Source organism: Nerophis lumbriciformis, linkage group LG19 (assembly GCF_033978685.3).
Source record: "Nerophis lumbriciformis linkage group LG19, RoL_Nlum_v2.1, whole genome shotgun sequence".
Taxonomy (NCBI): domain Eukaryota; kingdom Metazoa; phylum Chordata; class Actinopteri; order Syngnathiformes; family Syngnathidae; genus Nerophis; species Nerophis lumbriciformis.
In genome coordinates, this window is record NC_084566.2 from 2,374,298 (window position 1) to 2,399,124 (window position 24,827).

General features: G+C 43.7%; 1 protein-coding gene across 3 annotated transcripts in view; it reads left to right on the forward strand.

Moving 5' to 3' along the window:
* yeats2 (YEATS domain containing 2) overlaps positions 1–24,827 on the forward strand; it is a 45,145-nt gene that overhangs the window by 13,511 nt on the left and 6,807 nt on the right. The window contains exons 8-25 of one of the 3 annotated variants that reach the window (XM_061979718.2): positions 1,587–1,698; positions 1,792–1,836; positions 1,916–2,084; positions 2,190–2,426; positions 3,816–3,983; positions 4,690–4,781; positions 11,910–12,086; positions 12,159–12,387; positions 12,462–12,620; positions 14,723–14,847; positions 16,244–16,390; positions 16,478–16,663; positions 21,769–22,150; positions 22,222–22,356; positions 22,556–22,678; positions 23,958–24,102; positions 24,243–24,319; positions 24,440–24,519. In XM_061979718.2, coding sequence (XP_061835702.1) covers positions 1,587–1,698; positions 1,792–1,836; positions 1,916–2,084; positions 2,190–2,426; positions 3,816–3,983; positions 4,690–4,781; positions 11,910–12,086; positions 12,159–12,387; positions 12,462–12,620; positions 14,723–14,847; positions 16,244–16,390; positions 16,478–16,663; positions 21,769–22,150; positions 22,222–22,356; positions 22,556–22,678; positions 23,958–24,102; positions 24,243–24,319; positions 24,440–24,519 — 2,788 coding nt within the window. The remainder of the gene's footprint in view (positions 1–1,586; positions 1,699–1,791; positions 1,837–1,915; positions 2,085–2,189; positions 2,427–3,815; positions 3,984–4,689; positions 4,782–11,909; positions 12,087–12,158; positions 12,388–12,461; positions 12,621–14,722; positions 14,848–16,243; positions 16,391–16,477; positions 16,664–21,768; positions 22,151–22,221; positions 22,357–22,555; positions 22,679–23,957; positions 24,103–24,242; positions 24,320–24,439; positions 24,520–24,827) is intronic. The other 2 variants (XM_061979719.2, XM_061979720.2) reach the window with 2 other exon arrangements.

Sequence of the window (24,827 nt, forward strand, 5' to 3'; positions counted from 1 at the left end):
CAAACATTCTGATGGCAACGTTCAACTTTTTTTTTGGTTTTTATAAGGGATGTCCAATAATGGCTTTTTGCCGATATTCCGATATTGTCCAACTCTTTAATTACCGATACCGATATCAACCGATATATACAGTCGTGGAATTAACACATTATTATGCCTAATTTGGACAACCAGGTATGGTACTTTAAAAAAAAATAAATAAATAAGATAAATAAATCAAAAACATTTTCTTGAATAAAAAAGAAAGTAAAACAATATAAAAACATTTACATAGAAACTAGTAATTAATGAAAATGAGTAAAATTAACTGTTAGAGGTTAGTACTATTAGTGGACCAGCAGCACGCACAATCATGTGTGCTTACGGACTGTATCCCTTGCAGACTGTATTGATATATATTGATATATAATGTAGGAACCAGAATATTAATAACAGAAAGAAACAACCCTTTTGTGTGAATGAGTGTAAATGGGGGAGGAAGGTTTTTTGGGTTGGTGCACTAATTGTAAGTGTATCTTGTGTTTTTTATGTTGATTTAAAAGATTAAAAAAACAACAACAAAAAACGATACCGATAATAAAAAAAACGATACCAATAATTTCCGATATTACATTTTACGCATTTATCGGCCGATAATATCGGCAGGTCGATATTATCGGACATCTCTAGTTTTTACACTCATTGGGTACCAAATGCCCAGGATAAATAAAAAATGCATGCCATACAAGAATTTGTCTTGGAAGGCTACTGTTTATGGAGTTTATTTTTGACCGTGTCTGGGGAAAAAACAGTGCCGTTAGTCTTTGAGATATTTATTTACACAGTGTGCATTTTCAAAAGATAAATTGATACTTTTGGGGACGGTGGGGTGTGGATTCATTTGCAATTTGGGAACGCCTCCAGCGACGAACATTGTGCAGACACATGCCGAAAGTGGGTGAGTGTGGAGCAAAATTTACACCAAAGCAATACGTATTATCTTGACCACATGAAAGTCTTTTAAATATTAATTAAAACCATCATGAGTCCCCTTTAACCAATGGTTGCACCCAAAACCTAGAATCTGGAATCCTCCAGAGGGATGCTCTGACGTTCTATTATCACCCATGATGACACTCCAGTGTTCACTAATCAGCTTTTTGTTCTGTAAAAAAAAAAGTCAGAGGATTTAAGTTTTCCTGTGGCTTTTTAATAAATGATGGATTTTGTATGTCAGCAGCCTAAATCCGTCTGGCCTCTCTGGCAGTTCAGCTGACAAGGTACTTGTGTTGCCGTGGGAACGGCGCATAATCTCCACGTCTGGCAGCTGTTTTTTTTTTCTATGCCGTGATCCGTTTGGGATCTTTGCTCCTTGCTGACTCCATGCAGGGATGGTTTTAAGTCCACAAAAAATGTGCGTACTCCAGTTTCACTTTAGGGAGATGCTTGGTATTTTTCTACAAATTCATTGTGCATCATTGTGATGTTGTAAGGGGCTATACAAATAAACCTTGATTCTTTCTCTGTCCTTTTATACAAATGTTTTTTTGTAAATATATACCTTTCTTTAAAATGATGACACTTAACGTTTTTGCATCTGTTTTCAGTGAGCCTCCTTTTCATTTAACCCGTCGTGGGTGGGGTGAATTTCCTGTAAGGATCCAGATCCACTTTAAAGACCCTCGCAACAAACGTATTGACATCATCCATCAGTTGAAGGTCAGACATACTTTTCCATACACAGGTCTTTACACATAATGACTTTAAACCCACAAACGGCACTGTTTTTATTACCCTTTTATTTCCTTACAGCTTGACAGAACATACACTGGGTTGCAAACACTGGGTGCTGAGACTGTAAGTGTTGCTTTTTTACTTTTTTAAACTTGTGTTTAGTCCAACTACTAAGAACCTAACTCACTGTAATTGTTTGCAGGTGGTGGACGTGGAGCTCCATAGGAATTCTCTTGGTGAGGATTACATCTTGCAGCCATCTACCTCCAAGGTGACCCAGAGGGCAAAAAGCCCGATGGCGGTCATGTGTGCTCCTCAGACTGGCCTTCGCTCCAGTTCGCCCATCTTCCCAGATTCCAATTTTGAAAAAGGTATGCATAAATGAATATTTGCTCAGTTTAATTTAATAATACGGACATTTTACAAAGGTGTTTGTTTTGTGGAAGCTGCAATATTCGTGATATTACTTTTTCCAGGTTTAGTCAAAGCAGAGACGTCTGCGGGATGTCATGGCTCAGGCCTGGCTGCAGGTGAACGCACGCCAACGCGACCCAAAGCAAGTAACAGGATCACTTTGGGTTCCCATGGCAACTCCGCTTTCCAGCCCATTACAGCAAGCTGCAAAATAGTTCCTCAAGGGCAACCTCCAAGCCCTGCTGAGTCTCCTGGGAAGTCGTTCCAACCTATAACGATGAGCTGCAAAATAGTCTCTGGTACATGTCTCCACCTAGTGGTCATTGCCACTCTTGCTTTGTGCACTTTCTTTTAAAGGGAAACTGCACTTTTTTTGGGAATTTTGGCTATCATTCACAATCCTTACGTAAGACAAGAACACACACATCTTTTTTTTAATGCATTTTAATTTCTAATATATGGCAATTACGAGTTGGCTAACAATGCAGCTAATAGGAGTCATCGATTGCGCCCATAAAATCCTCTAAAAACATCCGAAAACTGCCAACAATACTCCATTTACATCTCGTAACCTGAATATTAATCAAGTATTAGCAATATTGTTATTATAAGCGCTAACACCGTGGAACTACTTTGAGCGGTGGCATGATCACAGAGAGGTAACTAGCTTATGCAGCTATTGACATGCTAGTGAGCTGCTGCATGGCCTCTGAGTTGGTGAATGTTAATTTTAGACCAATGGTTCTCAATCTTTTTTCACCAAGTAACACCTCAGAAAAAACTTGGTTCTCCAAGTACCACCATAATGACCAACATTAAAATACAGTAGGCCTAGCCTAGCTATTCATTAGGAACAAGGTGGAGGTCTTTATTTCACATATATATTAATTTTTTTTGGCCAATGTAACATTACACACAGTTTGAACAGTAACATTGTGTTTGAACATAGGAAAATAAAACACTACTTTAATCGAACGATTCTTAGGCGTACCAGGAGTGGTACACGTACCACAATTTGAGAATCACTGTTCTAGATTATAAATCATGCTTTCCACCTGTATAAAAGAAAGTTGTGGACATAAACCAAGAAGTTGGTCAACTTTGATGTTCAACTTAGACCCGGAGATGGCGAGTAAGACATGAAAAAAGGCTTGTTTTGTTTTTATTCATTAATTTTTTTTACCTGCGTGAGAATTAGGCATTGCCAGTGAGAGCAGACATCAACAGTGAGCGATTGTTTTATTATGTTTGTAGTTTGTATTTCTTGTTTAGCACTTAGCAGCAGTGATACTTGCTGGATTTGCTTATCGTTCAACTTCTAAAACTTGTTTCTCATCCCCCTTATATTCAGGCTCAAAAACATAAAGTTCTGAATCACAGTTTGGCCCAAAGTCGTCGTCGCCTCTAATGAAGCCATGATTAGTAGTTGTTGAAGGAAATCGTGAACGTTGTGATGTGTCTGTGAAATTGATATGCTGCTTGTCTCACAAAAGGATTTTGAATTATAGACAAAATTCCACAAAAAGTGCAATTCCCCTTAAAGCCGATTAAAGGACTATTATCCTAATAAGCGCATTAACAGTTATTTTTCTTTATTTCTGTTTTTTTGTTAATTTGCAAACATCTTCAATTTACCAGCTTTATTTTTAGAGGAAATAACCCATCTAAACAGCTTGGCCCTTTCACAGGTTCTCCCATCTCCACGCCGAGCCACTCACCGCTGCCTCGCACGCCCACCACATCCATCCCTGTCCACAGCAAACACAGCTCGTACTCTGTGCTCAACAACCCTTATGTCATCGTCGACAAGCCGGGCCAAGTCACCGGCGTGACGTCCTCGTCTGCTGCCTCCGCAGGTACGCCCACATCCAGTTCCCACTCGCTGTGAAAAAAGCTTGGGGTGCTTCAAATTGGGAAGTGATCCTTCCGCAAAGTGTCGGTGCACGTTTAAAAAAGTAAATTATATGTTCCACAGCAGAGGTGTCAAAATCATTTTCACTGAGAGCCACATAACAGTTATGTTTGGCCCCATAGGCTTCTAACAGTGAATACTATTATCACACAATTGTTTAAAGCATTTTATTAGTAGAGTTTTTAAAATAAAAAAAAATATGGTAAGTTGCAATAATTTCACCTCTAAATTTAGTGTATATGACTGTAAATGGAGTTTGACACCTGTGTTCTAAAGCATCCCTGTTACCTTTTTCTCTAGCCTTTTTTTTCACATATTTGCAATTTATACCCCGCTACATTTTTTGCTGCCTTGTTCTACCCATATGCACTCATGCGTGATGATCGGTTACCCTGGTAATGGAGCACCTGCATTTCATGGTCAGAACAAAATTGGTATCGTACCAAAATCCATCACCTGTTTTCATAAGATAGATTCCTTGCAGGTAGTGCTAACACTGTAAGTGCACATCATGCTCACAAATCATCAAATCAAAAAGATTGCTGCATGTTGTTTTTTTCCCGCTCAAACCCTCGTGTCCTTGGACTTAAACTGCATCTTTCATCATTTCTTCCGTGACCTTCTGTGTTTGTGTGGAAACTTCTCTGCAGGAAGCCCATCGGCTAAACAGTCCGCTGCTCAGGGAACTCGCTCACCAGCCCCTAAAATGCACACTGGCACCTTCCTCTCATCGGGAATGAAAGTGAGTGGAGTATTGATCCTGTTAAAATTACTTATAACCTAACGCATGTGAACTGATAGCCTTTTCGTTGTCGTGACTGTGCCTTTAACAAAGCATAATGGTATTCATAGCAGGCCAGCTTCTATCCTCAGCAGATGTGTGTGCCTTGGCAAGCTTCTTATGTAGGACAGTGTAAGGATCGGAGAGGGAGTTTTTGCCCGAGACCATTAAGCAGTTTAGGGTTCCGTCTGTGTGATTTCCCTTCTGTAAAATTAGCATCTACAAAAAAGTACACAAGTTTTCTCTTAAAATGGGTCATAAGATTAGATTCTGCAGTGGTAACATCTATTGTGGTAAGCAGTAGATACACTTAATACATCTTAATTCTCTTTTTAAAACTATTTATATCTATATGTTTACTGTTGATTTAATATATTATTACCAGAATAATTCCTGATATAGAATTAGACAGACGTTAATAATCCCCAGGACACATTAGTTCAAATACAAGAGTAAAGAATAACTAAAACACAGTTATTCTTTACTTTGGCTACCGTGCGTTTCCCACCTAGGCCTTCAGTGATGTCTGACTTCAATGATTACCTCTCAAAATACCATAATTTATGTCCCGACATGACCATTGCTGGAGAAATACTATACAGAAACACATTTACGCACTACTGGACATTCAATCACCTCAACAGTGTACAAAACAGGTTATTTTCTGGCGCATTTAAAAATCAATAAACCCGCATCAGCAATTAAAACATATCTTATGTGTTATTGTCAAAATTAAAATTGCAAAAAACATATTAAACGTGAAAAAATAAAGAAATAAAATATTTGAAGTCACATTTTGTAGCACCCATTCAACGCCGTATAAGCCAGTGGTACCCCTCGTAGTCAGTTGATTCGAATGGAAATGGCGGACTTTTCCCCATTTCATCGCCGACATCGTCTCACAAGATATAGTTTCTCTTTAAATATCCTTGAAAATGACCTTGCAAACATATATCTGCCACCTAATCAACGTTTTGTTCTCCTTCTTTGTGGGTCAACCCTTCCTTCTTCCTGCTAAATTGCAACTTGTGATTGGATACTCACTTTGGAGTGACAAGTGAGTATCCAATCACAGTCTCGTTAACATCAGGCTTCCTAGATAGGTTACTGTCAACAACTTGTGATATGATTGGCTATCGCAACTGTCTATCAACTGTATGTGTTCTTAAATTAATCCGCTAACGGTCTCGGGTGTGGCTCTGCTGATCTGCATAGCACCGCCGCGGCTCAAACCAGTGAGTATCCAATCACAGGACGCGTAAATGTCACGTTCAACGTGAGGCCAGCTAGACGGCCTTACTGACAACAACTCGCGATCTGATTGGCTATGGCAATTATCTATCAACTGTATGTGCCCGTTCACATACAGTGCATAGATTCCTGCATTGTTGATTCTGAAGGCCCCATGCAGATTTGGTACAGCATGGCAACATAAGCTTGCTGAATTATCAATCAATCAATCAATCAATGTTTATTTATATAGCCCTAAATCACAAGTGTCTCAAAGGGCTGCACAAGCCACAACGACATCCTCGGTATAGCCCACATAAGGGCAAGGAAAAACTCACCCCAGTGGGACGTCGATGTGAATGACTATGAGAAACCTTGGAGAGGACCGCATATGTGGGTAACCCCCCCCCTCTAGGGAGACCGAATGCAATGGATGTCGAGTGGGTCTAACATAATATTGTGAGAGTCCAGTCCATAGTGGATCCAGCATAACAGTAAGAGTCCAGTCCACAGTGGGGTCAGCAGGAAACCATCCCGAGCGGAGACGGGTCAGCAGGCGAGCGGTCCACCCCGGGTCCCGACCCCGGACAGCCAGCACCCCATCCATGGCCACCGGATCTGTGTGTCTCCCCTTCCACAAGGGATAGGGGGGAGCAGAGGAGAAAAGAAAAGAAACGGCAGATCAACTGGTCTAAAAAAAGGGGGGCTATTCAAAGGCTAGAGTATACAAATGAGTTTTGAGATGGGACTTAAATGTTTCTACTGAGGTAGCATCTCTAACTGTTACCGGGAGGGCATTCCATAGTGCTGGAGCCCGAATAGAAAACGCTCTACAGCCCGCAGACTTTTTTTGGGCTCTGGGAATCACTAATAAGCCGGAGTTCTTTGAACGCAGATTTCTTGCCGGGACATATGGTACAATACAATCGGCAAGATAGGCTGGAGCTAGACCGTGTAGTATTTTATACGTAAGTAGTAAAACCTTAAAGTCGCATCTTAAGTGCACAGGAAGCCAGTGCAGGTGAGCCAGTATAGGCGTAATATGATCAAACTTTCTTGTTCTTGTCAAAAGTCTAGCAGCCGCATTTTGTACCAACTGTAATCTTTTAATGCTAGATATAGGGAGACCCGAAAATAATACGTTACAGTAATCGAGACGAGACGTAACGAACGCATGAATAATGATCTCAGCGTCGCTAGTGGACAAAATGGAACGAATTTTAGCGATATTACGGAGATGAAAGAAGGCCGTTTTAGTAACACTCTTAATGTGTGACTCAAAGGAGAGAGTTGGGTCGAAGATAATACCCAGATTCTTTACTGATTCGCCTTGTGTAATTGTTTGGTTGTCAAATGTTAAGGTGGTATTATCAAATAAATGTCGGTGTTTAGCAGGACCGATAATCAGCATTTCCGTTTTCTTAGTGTTGAGTTGCAAGAAGTTAGCGGACATCCATTGTTTAATTTCATTAAGACACGCCTCCAGCTGACTACAATCCGGCGTGTTGGTCAGCTTTAGGGGCATGTAGAGTTGGGTGTCATCAGCATAGCAATGAAAGCTAACACCGTATTTGCGTATGATGTCGCCTAGCGGCAACATGTAAATACTAAAGAGTGCAGGGCCAAGGACCGAACCTTGGGGGACTCCGCACGTTACCTTAACATAGTCCGAGGTCACATTGTTATGGGAGACGCTCTGCATCCTGTCAGTAAGATAAGAGTTAAACCACGACAAGGCTAAGTCTGACATACCAATACGTGTTTTGATACGCTCTAATAAAATGTTATGATCGACGGTATCGAAAGCAGCGCTAAGATCAAGAAGCAGCAACATAGATGACGCATCAGAATCCATCGTTAGCAGTAGATCATTAGTCATTTTTGCGAGGGCTGTCTCCGTAGAGTGATTTGCCCTGAAACCGGATTGAAAAGGTTCACAGAGATTGTTAGACATTAAGTGTTCATTTAGCTGCTGTGCGACAATTTTTTCGAGGATTTTCGAGATAAACGGAAGGTGGGACACCGGCCGGTAGTTTACCATGAGGTCAGGATCGAGGTTAGGTCTTTTGAGCAAAGGATGAATAACCGCTTTTTTGAATGCTAGTGGAACAGTGCCAGAGGAAAGTGATAAGTTTATAATATTTAGCACTGATGGACCTAATAATACAAAAAGCTCCTTAATAAGTTTCCCAGGAAATGGGTCAAGTAAACATGTTGTTTGTTTTGTCCCATTGACACATCTTAACAATTCCTCTAGTGTTATTTCATCAAAGAGAGAGAAACTATTTTGGAGGGCGGTATCCTTCGTAGATACAGTCGTATCTGTGTTAATAGAACCCAGTTGTAGCTGCGATGCATTGTCTTTAATCTCCTTTCTAATGAGTTCAATTTTCTTATTAAAGAAATTCATAAAATCATCTGCTGAGTGGGTGGAGCTACTGGGAGGAGTCCCTTGTTGGGTTAGCGATGCTACTGTACTAAACAAAAATTTCGGATCATTTTTGTTGAGGTGGATGAGATTTGAGTAATATTTAGATTTAGCTAGGGTAAGCATGTGTTTATAAGTTATTAAACTATCACTCCATGCTTGATGGAAAACCTCAAGTTTAGTAGCGCGCCATTTGCGTTCCAGCTTTCTACATGATAATTTATGGGCTCTAGTTTCATCTGTAAACCATGGGGTGCGCCTTTTAGGGGCTCTTTTAAGCTTTAGCGGTGCTATACTATCAATGGTGTCGCGCAGGGCGTCGTTAAAGTTGTTAGTGAGGTTATCAATAGAGCCGACATAATTTGGGAATGGTGCCATTACCGAAGGCAGTAGGCCAGCAAGAGTCATCGTTGTGGCAGCATTAATGTTGCGGCTGCTATAGTAGTTATTATTATTAGTTTGTTGACAATGAGTCAGAACTTCAAATTTTATAAGGTAATTATCGGACATTACTTTAGTATACGGGAATATCGTAACTTTGGAGGTGGTGACACCCCTGACCAGCACTAGATCTATCGTATTTCCGTTGCGATGCGTAGGTTCATTTATTATTTGTGTAAGACCACAGCTATCAATTATAGTCTGGAGCGCCATGCACTGAGGGTCCGATGGGGTATTCATATGGATATTAAAGTCCCCCATTATGATTATATTGTCGGCGTGCGTCACTAAATCAGCAACGAACTCTGAAAATTCACTGATGAAGTCCGAATTGGGTCCTGGGGGGCGGTAGATAACAGCCAGGTGGAGAGGCAGCGGTGTGACAAACCTCATAGTAAGCATCTCAAACGAGTTATATTTATTATTTAGGTTCGGGGTAAGATTAAAGTTTTTATTGTGTATGAGTGCAACTCCCCCACCCCTTTTAATGGGACGGGCAATATGCGCTCCCGCATAGCCAGGAGGAGACGCCTCACCCAGCGCAAAGAAATCGTCTGGTTTGAGCCAGGTCTCCGCGAGACCAATAACGTCAAGATTATTGTCTCTAATGACCTCATTAACTAATAGCGTTTTGGAAGATAATGATCTTATGTTTAAGAAGCCCATATTATAGGTTGTGGGCTGTTTTGAGGAGTTTTTGTTGAAATTATCCGTAGTAGCAATATTAATAATGTTGTGTTTATTATGTGTAGTGCACTTTAAATAATTTCGACCATATCTAGGAATTGGATATGACGGGAATTTTCCGATTGTTTGCTTGATGTTGTGATAAACCGAACGCATCATAACTTGCCACCTCAGTAGAGTGCATGTCTACTTCTGACACAGAAAAAACATTTTTTGAGTTGTGTATTGTTCTAAAATAGTTGCTATGTGTGCAGGTATTATCCAGCCTGGCGCTGGCTAGTTCTATTTGAACAAACTTCTCACCCGGACTAGCGCTTCTTTGAGGATTAGCCTTTCGCTTTGTTGTTAGCCCCGCTCGGCATCCCCGCTTCTGCTTCCGCTCACACCGCTTACGTGTCTTCCGTTGACGGTCCCCGCTGGCACTTAACTCCGCTGCTTTAGAGGCCGCTGGATGTAGCCAGCGAAGAATCCCCATGCTAGCGAGGAGGTCGAAAGTACCCGCATCTTTCAGCCTATAACGGCCCGATCTATCCACATCCAGAATCGTCTGTCGGTCGTATCTGATCACGAAAGTGTCCACGCTGTGAGCCATGCCATGAAATAGACAGAATTGACGGGTATTTTTGCCAAATCGCTCTACACTTCCAAGAGCGTCTGCAAGCCGCTGCCATCTATGATTGGATAAAAGCTCTAACCTAAAAACAACAGCACTGGAAGGAGCATAATATGACATGAAGAGAATATGAATACTTTTAGATATTTAGGGAAAGTAAATAGAAAATTACTTTTATCTTTAATTATGATCATGATTTCTGGTTATGTTAGGCCAGCAGAGAAGGCCTTGCTGGCCCTGATGGCACACCACTGCTAAAACACTCTCAAGGGCACTAAAAAAAGAGAAAGAAATCTGTGGTCCTTGGCATCCGTCCGTCTGCGTGAGACGATGGAGTAGCTCCCTGTCAGGTCTCATCGGAACCTGTGAGAGTGGCTGAAGAGCCCAACCTGCGAATGGCAGTCTCTGGTGTACTTGGTTCAGATGTAGGATGTTGGTTGTCTTGGCTGGTGCTCCGTTTTCTTCCGTCTTGTCCTTCTTTCCGCAAGGGCCGCATTTCTCGCCTCTTCACATGCCTGGTCACTGCTCCCCAACGTTGAACGCCAGGATGCACGGTCGGCAGCAAGGCACTCCCAAGAAGCGATGTCGATGCTGCACTGCCTCGTGTTTTGTTCCAGACGTCATTAAAAATTTGTGGTCAACCAACAGGGCGACCACAAATGTCGCTAAAACATTGTTGCGTTCTCATGAGGTGGTTTTTGAGATGTTTCGATATTTAAGTTTTTCGCAAAAGCATGGTGGAAACACTATTTTTGCATTTACATAGCATCTCAACACCGAACTGGCGGGGCGCCCATCCAGGACAACTAGGGCAGACGGGTTGTCTTGGTCTTGCTTCCGATCGGTCAGCCGGGGCGAGCGAGCCGAGACCGCCGTACCGGGCCGTCTCGCGGGTCCCTTCCTCGCAATAGAGGCCGAACCGCAGGCTCGGGGAGACCCACATGCCCGAAGAAGTGTCAAGGGGCCTGTAAGGACGTTGCCTTTAACGATCACCCGCTGCCTTCATCATCTATTGACATCACGGCAACAGCGATGGCTGCAATATTTTCCTCAAAGTGGAGTCTTGCGGGATAATATTTTATGAGAATTACAGCTCATGACGCAAATAATCCTTTAATGGAAACACAAGTCGCAAATGTACTTTATTGACATTTTTTAAATATCGCTTTTATTTTGCGAAAAACCGCATTGGAAACGCAGCTAATGACTTTTCTGAGCTCTTCCTCGGTGGGTGGTGAAGCTCCTCCATCACTGGCAGGTCTTGGATGGAAGCACGGGCAAAGTCGATGGCGACGTTCTGCATGGTAGTCCTCTACCCAGCACTGGAGCGGTGATCACTTCACCTAGCTTGGTCTTGAGGAGGGAAGAAATAACAAATAAAATATAAACAATACCAACAATACGAAAGCGATGGTATATAACGACAACAGCAATAGAATGGGACAACTAAAAAATAAAATACAAATAAATCATAAGTAAATACAACATAAATTTACTCTATAAACAAAGAAAGGTGCAGTATAGTAATAAACAAGTATTATTTATTACATAACGGAGAAGGATTGTACATTCTCCTATATTGTTAAAAAGGCATAATCATATTTTAGCTAATCTATAAACATTACAACTAATATTTGTACCATATTTTAATATTGCAATGTTTTTAAACACTGCATGTGTTTGTTTACAGGTTATCATTAAGCAGGAGCCAGGAGAAGTTTCAATGCAGCAGCAGCAGATGGCTTCAACAGTGACCCAACCAGCTGCTCCAGCGGCACATCCGTTTGTCTCAGTCAAAGGAGGTCACATGATCTCCATGTCGGCCCAGAAACAGGCTGTAGGGGCCTCTGGGCCCACGACTAGCAAAGTCAGTTTGTCTTGTACCCGAAGTGTGTTAAATGTTGATCATTATGTTGCTAAAATCTCTTCTTGTCGCTAGATGTTAAGCATTCCAGTGAGTTCGACGCTCCAGTCAGCGGTGAAACAGGTGGCCATCAGCAGCGGGCAAATTCTGGTTGCCAAGGGCAACCCCTCTGGCTCCAAGGTGGTGGGTGGGAAGCAGGTTTTGGCTCAGGGAGTGGCCAAAGCCATTGTCAGTGGTGCCAGTGGCATCTCCGGTCAGCAGGCTGCAGTCAAGGCAGGCAGCGGTTCGAGTGGCAAGACTGGAGGTCAGGAGTTGACACAATTCAATAACAATTCATTCCATTTTTCAGTTTGTGTAAATCATTGTTTACAAACTCAGTGATGGCTACACTGCAGCTGCCGGCCAACAACCTGGCTAATCTGGCAAATTTGCCACCGGGAACCAAGCTCTACTTGACCACCAATAGCAAGAACCCCTCAGGGAAGGGCAAGCTGCTGCTTATCCCACAGGGAGCCATCCTCAGAGCCTCCAATGCAGGTGAACCATGTTGTCTTCTATTTATTCATCCAACAATTTAACTAACCAAACTATGAACACATAGCTTGAATCATTTCCATGTCGCTTTTTTTCTTTATAGCTAAGATGTCTTTTAAAGCTACGCTCCATGGCATTGCTCAATCTTTATGAAGGCATGATTTGGACGAATGATAATAGATATACAAAACCCAAAACCAGTGAAGTTGGCACATTGTGTAAATGGTAAATAAAAACAGAATACAATTATTTGCTAATCCTTTTTAACCTATATTCAATTGAATAGACTGCAAAGACACGATACTTAACGTTCGAACTGGAAAACTTTATTTTTTGCAAATATTAGCTCATTTGGAATTTGATGCCTGCAACATGTTTCAAAAAAGCAGGCACAAGTGGTAAGAAAGAGTGAGAAAGTTGAGGAATGCTCATCAAACACTTATTTGGAACATCCCACAGGTGAATAGGCTAATTGGGAACAGGTGGGTGCCATGATTAGGTATAAAAACAGCTTCCATGAAATGCTCAGTCATTCACAAACAAGGATGGGGCGAGGGTTACCACTTTGTAAATAAATGCATGAGCAAATTGTCGTTAATTTTAAGAACACCATTTCTCAACCAGCTATTGCAAGGAATTTAGGGATTTCACCATCTATGGTCCGTAATATCATCAAAAGTTTCAGAGAATCTGGAGAAATCACTGTACGTAAGCGATGATATTACGGACCTTCGATTCATCAGGCGGTACTGCATCAAAAAGCGACATCAGTGTGTAAAGGATATCAATCACCACATGGACTCAGGAACACTTCAGAAAACCACTGTCAGTAACTACAGTTCGTCGCTACATCTGTAAGTGCAAGTTAAAACTCTACTATGCAAAGCGAAAGCCATTTATCAACAACACCCAGAAACGCAGCCGGCTTTGCTGGGCCCGAGCTCATCGAAGATGGACTAATGCAAAGTGTAAAAGTGTCCTGTGGTCTGACGAGTCCACATTTCAAATTGTTTTTGGAAACTGTGGATGTCGGACCAAAAAGGAAAAGAACCATCCGAATTGTTATAGGCGCAAAGTTGAAAAGCCAGCATTTGTGATGGTATGAGGGTGTATTAGTGCCCAAGGCATGGGTAACTTACACATCTGTGAAGGCACCATTAATGCTGAAAGGTACATACAGGTTTTGGAGCAACATATGTTGCCATCCAAGCAACGTTATCATGGACGCCCCTGCTTATTTCAGCAAAACAACGTAATAGTAAAAAAGTGTGCGTACTAGACTGGCCTGCCTATAGTCCAGACCTGTCTCCCATTGAAAATGGGAGACAGCCTAAAATACCACAACGGAGACCCCGGACTGTTGAACAACTTAAGCTGTACATCAAGCAAGAATGGGAAAGAATTCCACCTGAAAAGCTTCAAAAATGTGTCTCCTCAGTTCCCAAACGTTTACTGAGTGTAGTTGTTGCCATGTAACACAGTGGTAAAAATGCCCCTTTCCAACTTTTTTGCAATGTGTTGCTGCCATTAAATTCTAAGTTAATGATTATTTGCAAAAAAAAATAAGTTTCTCACTTCGAACATTAAATATCTTGTCTATGCAGTCTATTGAATTGCATATAAGTTGAAAAGGATTTGCAAATCATTGTATTCTGTTTTTATTTACAAATTACACAATGTGCCAACTTCACTGGTTTTGGGTTTTGTACATAATGACGTGTCTCGTGAATCTACAGTAAACATGCTGGGAAAAGTTCTTCCTGTGATGTAAAAAATATTTTGGTACTGCTTGTACAAAGTATTATGACTCACTCAGTTTCCAAGGTTAGTGTCCTTTCCTGACATGTTTCTTCATGCCTGCAGTTGTATTAAATAAGTCAGTCATTTAGTAGCAGTTACATATTTGTATAACTTGAGTCACTCATGGGTCATCTTTGTTTTTCCCCCTGAAATATGTTTTCGGGGCTAGAGGCCTCGCTCTACACGTTGACTGTCATATTGTATTGAAATGTAGCTGACATGACTCAAATGAATGCGATTGTTTTGATGAAGACAAAGGGGACAATTGTTGATCAGATTTGCGCCCGGTGTTTGTCTTAATTTAGGTCAGCAGTCTCAGAGCAGCTCGTCAGCGAGCGCCGGGGGCTCTCAGACACCCTCATCTTCCTCATCCGGCAGTTTGCCTTCCAACCTCTCCTACACATCCTACATCCTTAAACAGACCCCGCAGGTGGGTATAACCATAATGCAAACCTTAAAGAAATGCTACATGCTTGGCATGAGTTGGGAAGTTTATTTTATTGTGATTTAAGATGTAGTTGCCTTTCACTTGTTCCAGTCCAGCCTTTCTATTGTCATTTCTCAAAGCAGCAAGCGATTGCTGCCTTTGCATTCAGTTGATGGAGAGTAGAAATATAATTCAGATCTGCTCTTATTGATACTTTATTGTGTAAAGCAGGGGTGCTCACACTTTTTCTGCAGGCGAGCTACTTTTCAATTGATCAAGTCGTGGGGATCTACCTCATTCATATATATAATTTACATTTACTTATTTATGAAATATATGTTTTTGTTAACAAGTTAAAGGTGTTTAATGATAATGCAAGCATGTTTAACACATATAGTTAATATTGTTAAAAAATTAAAGGTGTTTAATGATAATACAAGTATGTTTAATACATATAGTTAATATTGTTAACAAGTTAAAGGTGTTTAATGATAATACAAGCATGTTTAATACATATAGTTAATATTGTTAACAAGTTAAAGGTGTTTAATGATAATACAAGCATGTTTAACACATAGTTAATATTGTTAAAAAATTAAAGGTGTTTCATGATAATACAAGAATGTTTAATACATATAGTTAATATTGTTAACAACTTAAAGGTGTTTAAAGATAATACAAGCATGTTTAACACATATAGTTAATATTGTTAATAAGTTAAAGGTGTTTAAAGATAATACAAGCATGTTTAACACATATAGATTCCTTTCTTTCATGAAGACAAGAATATAAGTTGGTGTATTACCTGATTCTGATGACTTGCATTGATTATGCAGTGGTGCTGATAAGGTCCGCATTTTCGAATGGAGGAGAAAAAAAGTCCTCCTTTCTGTCCAATACCACATGAAAGTGGTTGGTTTTTGACATCTTATTTGCCCAGCTTCCGTACTCCTTTGTATACACTTTACAAGAAATACATTGTCGGCAAACTCCGTAGCTTGCTAGCTTGTGCACGCCAGCTTTCTGAGACTCTTATTTTGGTAGCGCAACTGTGCAACTGTGCAGTCGGTCTTTGGAGTTTTGACGACAGGTACGGCGCCAGAGTCTGTTGAAATAAAGTGTTTCTCGCCTTCCAGTCGGTAATTTTAATGAGCTGGCAGCAGCCAGCATTATCTCAGAAGACCCTCGGGTGCCGTGAATGTCAATCAAGTGACGAAAGTGACGTCATAGTGAAGATTTATGATCGCTCATTTTTAGGACTATTTTTTTAATGCCTGGCTGGTGATCGACTGACACACCCTCCGAGATCGACCGGTAGCTCGCGATCGATGTAATGAGCACCCCTGGTGTAAAGGATTCAGGATCAGAGGACTAACCTGCATCCCGTGTTCATTTTTAGGGCACTTTTTTGGTGGGCCAGCCATCACAGGGCTCCGGGAAGCAGGGGAGCTCTGGTGTGGCGGCACATGCTACCTCATCTCCAGCAACCTCTCCTCAGCAGGCTATCCGGGTTACAGCGGGGCAGAAGGCGGCTATTTTGGCTCAGGTGGAAAGCAAGATGACACAAACTTTCATAAACACTGGTGAATGTGAAGTGAAGCATTACATATCATGTTTTTTCTGTATTTGTGAGGTGGTGGGCGGCTCCCAGACTGCACAAGTGAAGTTGTCGGACGGTTCTGTTAAGACGGTGACAGCGGGGGGGCACTTATCCAAGCCGGGAATGACCACATTGAGAATGACAGGCGGAGTCATCACTGCCGCTAGCTCCACCGCCAGCTCTGCCAATGCTGCTACAGCTGCCAACCAACAGCAACAGGCGAGTTCCTTACTTAAAATGACCCAAATACGTCAATATGACATGTTATTATGAATGTGCCTGTTACTACATTACATATATACTTACAGCGTGTATATAAAATGTTAAAGGAGTTTTTTTGGATGGAGTGCTTTACAGATGGATGAGAGCGATTTCCATTACCTTAATTGTCAGCTGACTTTTGCTAGCGTTTATTATTTAGAGTGTATAAAAAAAAGAAAAACTTAAGGATTGTGAATAATAGGCAGAATTCCAAAATAAAAAGTTCCCCTTTAAGTCATTTATTTTATTTAACCAACAGCATGCACATATTTACAGAAATACCAAATGTATTAATTGTATAAACACTTCTGCAAATACAAAACTTAACACACTAGTTTTTATGTGTAAGTAAAGGGACCACAACTCCCCAAAGGATCACATCATGTTTTTTTGACATATCAAATTACAAGAGACAGGACACAAGCAAACCGGAACAAACAAAGGACAGTCAGCTCTCTGGATCATTTAACTAGCGCAGGGGTGTCCAAAGTGCGACCATTTTTTTTGCCCCGCAAGTAGTTTTTTTTTTTATTGGCAGTCAACATGTTCTGAAAATTAAATTAAATTATTATTAATGAAGTACTCCTCTCTGAGCTGCCACCTTACCGTGGTAGAGGAGTTTGCGTGTCCCAATGATCCTAGGAGCTATGTTGTCCGGGGGCTTTATGCCCCCTGGTAGGGTCTCCCAAGACAAACTGGTCCTAGGTGAGGGATCAGACAAAGAGCAGCTCGAAGACCTCCATGACGAATAAAAATAAAGGACCCAGATTTCCCTCGCCCGGACGCGGGTCACCGGGGCCCCCCTCTGGAGCCAGGCCCGGAGGTGGGGCACGATGGCGAGCGCCTGGTGGCCGGGCCTGTCCCCATGGGGCCCGGCCGGGCACAGCCCGAAGAGGCAACGTGGGTCCCCCCTCCAATGGGCTCACCACCCATAGCAGGGGCCATAGAGGTCGGGTGCATTGTGAGCTGGGCGGCAGCCGACGGCAGGGCACTTGGCGGTCCGATCCTCGGCTACAGAAGCTAGCTCTTGGGACGTGGAACGTCACCTCGCTGGGGGGGAAGGAGCCTGAGCTAGTGCGCGAGGTTGAGAAGTTCCGGCTAGATATAGTCGGACTCACTTCGACGCACAGCAAGGGCTCTGGAACCAGTTCTCTCGAGAGGGGCTGGACTCTCTTCCACTCTGGCGTTGCCGGCAATGAGAGGCGACGGGCTGGGGTGGCAATTCTTGTTGCCCCCCGGCTCAGAGCCTGCACGTTGGAGTTCAACCCGGTGGACGAGAGGGTAGTTTCCCTCCGCCTTCGGGTGGGGGGACGGGTCCTGACTGTGGTTTGCGCTTACGCGCCAAACCGCAGCTCAGAGTACCCACCCTTTTTGGATTCGCTCGAGGGAGTACTTGAGAGTGCTCCCCCGGGTGATTCCCTCGTTCTACTGGGGGACTTCAATGCTAATGTTGGCAGCGACAGTGAAACCTGGAGAGGCGTGATTGGGAAGAATGACCGCCCGGATCTGAACCCGAGTGGTGTTCTGTTATTGGACTTTTGTGCCCGTCACAGATTGTCCATAATGAACACCATGTTCGAACATAAGGGTGTCCATATGTGCACTTGGCACCAGGACACCCTAGGCCGCAGTTCCATGATCGACTTTGTAGTTGAGTCATCGGATTTGCGGCCTCATGTTTTGGACACTCGGGTGAAGAGAGGGGCGGAGCTTTCAACCGATCACCACCTGGTGGTGAGTTGGCTGCGATGGTGGGGGAGGATGCCGGACAGACCTGGCAGGCCCAAACGCATTGTGAGGGTTTGCTGGGAACGTTTGGCAGAGTCTCCGGTCAGAGAGAGTTTCAATTCCCACCTCCGGAAGAAGTTTGAACATGTCACGAGGGAGGTGCTGGACATTGAGTCCGAGTGGACCATGTTCCGCACCTCTATTGTCGAGGCAGCTGATTGGAGCTGTGGCCGCAAGGTAGTTGGTGCCTGTCGTGGCGGTAATCCTAGAACCCGTTGGTGGACACCGGCGGTGAGGGATGCCGTCAAGCTGAAGAAGGAGTCCTATCGGGTTCTTTTGGCTCATAGGACTCCTGAGGCAGCCGACAGGTACCGACAGGCCAAGCGGCGTGCGGCTTCAGCGGTTGCGGAGGCAAAAACTCGGACATGGGAGGAGTTCGGGGAAGCCATGGAAAACGACTTCCGGACGGCTTCGAAGCGATTCTGGACCACCATCCGCCGCCTCAGGAAGGGGAAGCAGTGCACTATCAACACCGTGTATGGTGAGGATGGTGTTCTGCTGACCTCGACTGCGGATGTTGTGGATCGGTGGAGGGAATACTTCGAAGACCTCCTCAATCCCACCAACACGTCTTCCTATGAGGAAGCAGTGCCTGGGGAATCTGTGGTGGGCTCTTCTATTTCTGGGGCTGAGGTTGCTGAGGTAGTTAAAAAGCTCCTCGGTGGCAAGGCCCCGGGGGTGGATGAGATCCGCCCGGAGTTCCTTAAGGCTCTGGATGCTGTGGGGCTGTCTTGGTTGACAAGACTCTGCAGCATCGCGTGGACATATACCTATATACCTACTCAGTGGCCTAGTGGTTAGAGTGTCCGTCCTGAGATCGGTAGGTCCCGGCCGAGTCATACCAAAGACTATAAAAATGGGACCCATTACCTCCCTGCTTGGCACTCAGCATCAAGGGTTGGAATTGGGGGTTAAATCACCAAAATGATTCCCGGGCGCAGCCACCGCTGCTGCCCACTGCTCCCCTCACCTCCCAGGGGGTGATCAAGGGTGATGGGTCAAATGCAGAGAATAATTTCGCCACACCTAGTGTGTGTGTGACAATCATTGGTACTTTAACTTTAACTTTAACATCGGGGGCGGTACCTCTGGATTGGCAGACCGTGGTGGTGGTTCCTCTCTTTAAGAAGGGGAACCGGAGGGTGTGTTCTAACTATCGTGGGATCACACTCCTCAGCCTTCCCGGTAAGGTCTATTCAGGTGTACTGGAGAGGAGGCTACGCCGGATAGTCGAACCTCGGATTCAGGAGGAACAGTGTGGTTTTCGTGGAACTGTGGACCAGCTCTATACTCTCAGCAGGGTCCTTGAGGGTGCATGGGAGTTTGCCCAACCAGTCTACATGTGTTTTGTGGACTTGGAGAAGGCATTCGACCGTGTCCCTCGGGAAGTCCTGTGGGGAGTGCTCAGAGAGTATGGGGTATCGGACTGTCTGATTTTGGCGGTCCGCTCCCTGTATGATCAGTGTCAGAGCTTGGTCCGCATTTCCGGCAGTAAGTCGGACACGTTTCCAGTGAGGGTTGGACTCCGCCAAGGCTGCCCTTTGTCACCGATTCTGTTCATAATTTTTATGGACAGAATTTCTAGGCGCAGTCAAGGCGTTGAGGGGATCTGGTTTGGTGGCTGCAGGATTAGGTCTCTGCTTTTTGCAGATGATGTGGTCCTGATGGCTTCATCTGGCCAGGATCTTCAGCTCTCGCTGGATCGGTTCGCAGCCGAGTGTGAAGCGACTGGGATGAGAATCAGCACCTCCAAGTCCGAGTCCATGGTTCTCGCCCGGAAAAGGGTGGAATGCCATCTTCGGGTTGGGGAGGAGACCCTGCCCCAAGTGGAGGAGTTGAAGTACCTCGGAGTCTTGTTCACGAGTGAGGGAAGAGTGGATCGTGAGATCGACAGGCGGATCGGTGCGGCATCTTCAGTAATGCGGACGCTGTATCGATCCGTTGTGGTGAAGAAGGAGCTGAGCCGGAAGGCAAAGCTCCCAATTTACCGGTCAATCTACGTTCCCATCCTCACCTATGGTCATGAGCTTTGGGTTATGACCGAAAGGACAAGATCACGGGTACAAGCGGCCGAAATGAGTTTCCTCCGTCGGGTGGCAGGGCTCTCCTTTAGAGATAGGGTGAGAAGCTCTGTCATCCGGGGGGAGCTCAAAGTAAAGCCGCTGCTCCTCCACATTGAGAGGAGCCAGATGAGGTGGTTCGGGCATCTGGTCAGGATGCCACCCGATCGCCTCCCTCGGGAGGTGTTTAGGGCACGTCCGACCGGTAGGAGGCCACGGGGAAGACCCAGGACACGCTGGGAAGACTATGTCTCCCGGCTGGCCTGGGAACGCCTCGGGATCCCCCGGGAGGAGCTGGACTAAGTGGCTGGGGAGAGGGAAGTCTGGGCTTCCCTGCTTAGGCTGCTGCCCCCGCGACCCGACCTTGGATAAGCGGAAGAAGATGGATGGATGGATGGATTAATGAAGTACAGTACAGGCCAACATTTTGGACACATTTTCTCATTCAATACGTTTTTGTTTTTTTCATGACTATTTACATTGTAGATTGTCACTGAAGGCATCAAAACTATGAATGAACACATTTGGAGTTATGTACTTAACAAAAAAAGCTGAAATAACTTAAAACTTGTTTTATATTCTAGTTTCTTCAAAATAGCCACCCTTTGCTCTCATTACTTCTTTGCACACTCCTGGCATTCTCTCCATGAGCTTCAAGCACACCTGTGAAGTGAAAACCATTTCAGGTGACTACCTCTTCAAGCTCATGGAGAGAATGCCAGGAGTGTGCAAAGAAGTAATGAGAGCAAAGGGTGGCTATTTTGAAGAAACTAGAATATAAAACATGTTTTCAGTTATTTTCCCTGTTTTTGTTAAGTACATAACTCCACATGTGATCATTTATAGTTTTGATGCCTTCAGTGACAATCTACAATGTAAATAGTCATGAAAATAAAGAAAACACATTGAATGAGAAGGTGTGTCCAAACATTTGGCCTGTACTGTATATTAGATGTAACACTAACAACTTTTTTCTGTGTCACTTATAAAACAAAAGCTAAAATAGCAATGTTTTTGTCAAGTAGCTTAGCATATACTGATGTACATTGAATTGGTTTTATTGTTACAAATGTATCAAAGTGGCCCCCACATTCTTGCATCTCCCTACTGAAGGAGAGTGAAGGGAATGCAATGAGTAAACAGCCAGCTATTTAAGTTGAAGTTGCATCGGTTTGCCTTTTTTTAATTAACCGATGCATATTGTGTTCCCCATAGGCTGCTGATAGTGGAAAGTCGGCCTCCCAGCACCACTCTCTCTTGGTGGCAGCCAACCAAGCAGCAGTGATCAGTGCAGCCAAGAGTGCCAGCGCTGCAGGAGGAGCAAGCGGCTGTAGCCTGTCAAAGTCCGCTGCGGCCACCTTGGTCAAAGGCTGCGCTACGTCTTCTGCCAAAAGTGTCGTCGGTTCACCCGGCGCTGCAGTAACAGTCGCCAAAGGCCTCACCACCATGCCGGTGATCGGCATGGTCACAGGTACAAGCGTGGGGTCTGTGGCCAGCGTACCCAAAAGCGGTAGCACATCGCTGGTCACAGCATCATCGCTAGTTAGCGGCATGGCGGCATCTGCGGTAGGAGGAAAGACTGGTGCAGCTCTATCAGGTAAAAGCTGAAAGAAGCTCACCACAAATGTTCTAATGCTGAATTGATCAAACCCAATTGTGTTGTATCAGGCATGCTGAAAATCCACTCTGGAGGTTCTAACTCGCAGCAGACGGTTTTGACCATCCCAGCGAACCAGCTCAAGCAGCTTGGCGTAGCCAGTGGCTCTGGTGGGCTGCAAACCATACTCATGCCTGTTGGCAAAGGTAAAACGGCACTGGTCCCAGATTAGTCAAAGAAATCCTTAGTTCCGCAAATAATCGCTAAAATTGCTTAATGTGTTTCTTGACTCCAACTTGTATGTGGAGGGGTGAAAGTTGGCATGTGTTTCCTTTCTTTCACTTTTCATCTAAGTGCAAATCTTGTATTTGCTTCCTTCATTTGTGTGTCCTGTTGTGTGCACAGTGGTGTCTAAAGGCTCCTCTTCTCATTCTTTACCCATCACCAAAACCACCCCTGGAGCAGCGGGAGTCTCCCCAAGTCCTTTTAGCCGCGCCTCCCCCTCCCTTGCCCTGCCTCTGGTACAAGGTGAGAAGGGTTTTTTTCCCTTCCCTCCCAGTCTTCCCTCTGCTCTGTCATTTCTTTTTCCACCTTTTCTTATATTCATAACTTCCAATTGTCAGGAGGAGCCTGCAATTTGCATGTAATGGCAAACAAATACTTCCCAATCTGTATTGTTAATGTAATCAGGTAATTGGCGTTTGTCTTTGAATGTTCTGATCTCCTTTTTCCATGTCCGTGTCGTGTTCAATAGAATAGCTCAGTTTATATTCTACATACAGCATCTTTGTTGCTGGCAGCCAAGTAGTGTACTCCATTATGCCTCTTCAAGACTTTATTCATCAACAATTAATTCTACAAAAGGGGTGCCCATTACGTCGCTCGTGAGCTACTGGTCGATGGCGGAGGGTGTGTCAGTTGACCGCCAGTCACGCATTAAAAAAATAGACCTAAAAATTAGCAATCATCAATCTTCACCAAGACGTCACTTTCGTCACTTGATTGACATTCACGGCACCCAAGGGTCTTGTGAGATGACGCTGGCTGTGCCAGATCATTATTAAGAAAAAATGACCGACAGGAAGGTGAGAAACAATTTTTATTTCAACAGACACTCGCGCCGTACCTGCTGTCAAAACTCTAAAGACCTACTGCACAGTCCCTGTCTTCACAATAAAAGCCCTGCTTCATCCTGCCTTTGCTCACAAAATAAGAGTGTCAGAAAGCTGGCGCGCACAAGCTCGCAAGCTACGGAGTTTGCCGCAAATGTATTTTTTGTCAAGTGTGTAAACAAAAAAAGAGTGTGGAAACTGGACAAATGAGATGGCAAAAAGCAACCACTGTCATGTGGTATTGGACAGAAAGGAGGACTTTTTTTCTCCTCCATTTGAAAATGTGGACATTATCATCACTACTGTCTGATTCCAATCAATGCAAGTCATCAGAATCAGGTAATACACCAACTTATATTCTTGTCTTCATGAAAGAAAGGAATGTTAAACATGCTTGTATTATCAATAAACACATTTAACTTGTTAACAAAAACCTCTCTTTCATAAATAAATCAATATAAATTATATATATGAATGAGGTAGATCCCCTCCAATTGGTCAATTGAAAAGTAGCCAGCCTGCAGAAAAAGTGTGGGCACCCCTGTTCTACACAATCAACTTTTAAACACTCTATTCCATGTCTTGCACAGCCATTGACTATACAGAGTTGTATTTCTCTAAACAAATGCCTCCAAACCAGCCAGATCTCCAAGGTTTAACTGAAATGAAGGACACGTTATTTTCTGCCGCCACAGTGAAGACAGAGCCAGGCACATCTGTCACAGCTGGTCCTTCATCCCCAGCAACTGCCCCTCTCTCCACGTCTGCTCACGTTAGCCCTGCAGCTACCATGGTCAAGCAAGAGCAAGGCGCCGATCATTCTACGCATGACCTCATCAAGTATGTATGCCTGCTTTTCTCTGTTACTTTAAAGTACTCACAGGGGGAAAATAGTGTTTAAACTTGTGCAGTCGCTCATTAATCAGAATGTGATGGATTATCTCGGCTAATTAGCGGATAATTAATTGCTCTTTTCGCAGCACGGAGCACATAGAGACCATGATGCAGTTGCTGACAGCTGTGGTGAAGAAGTTCCCTCTCATTGTGCCAGATAAGTGTAAGCCAGACTTTCACTGCTGCTCATTTGGTTTCATTGAACACAAATTTGATATTAAAATACAAACTGTAAGTGCAGTGTTATAGATTTTGACTCTTGGTTTCTTCTGTGCCTATTTAGCTGAAGACTCGCATCCATTCTGTGCCTCTTCAACAGAACAATATTATTCTTGGAATATTGGAAAGCGCAGGGCATCAGAGGTGGGTTATCGACCCTTAACAGCACTACATGGACCACCACTTGATTGATAATAAGTAAACTTGTCTTCCAAGTCAGGCTGTCATTAAATATGCTCATACATCAAGGTGCTAGCACTTAAAATGCCTTGTTCTACTGTTTTTCTAACGCCTGTAGTTTTCAAGAGTATGCAGATTTTTTTGGTTTTGTCTTGCGCTGCACACCTGAGTCAGCAAGCTTTCTGCTTGCCTCATGTCCTCACATCTATCTGGTCAGATGTCTGACCTCATTTTTTTTTAATGGATGCATTAATGCCATGTTGTGGCAGACT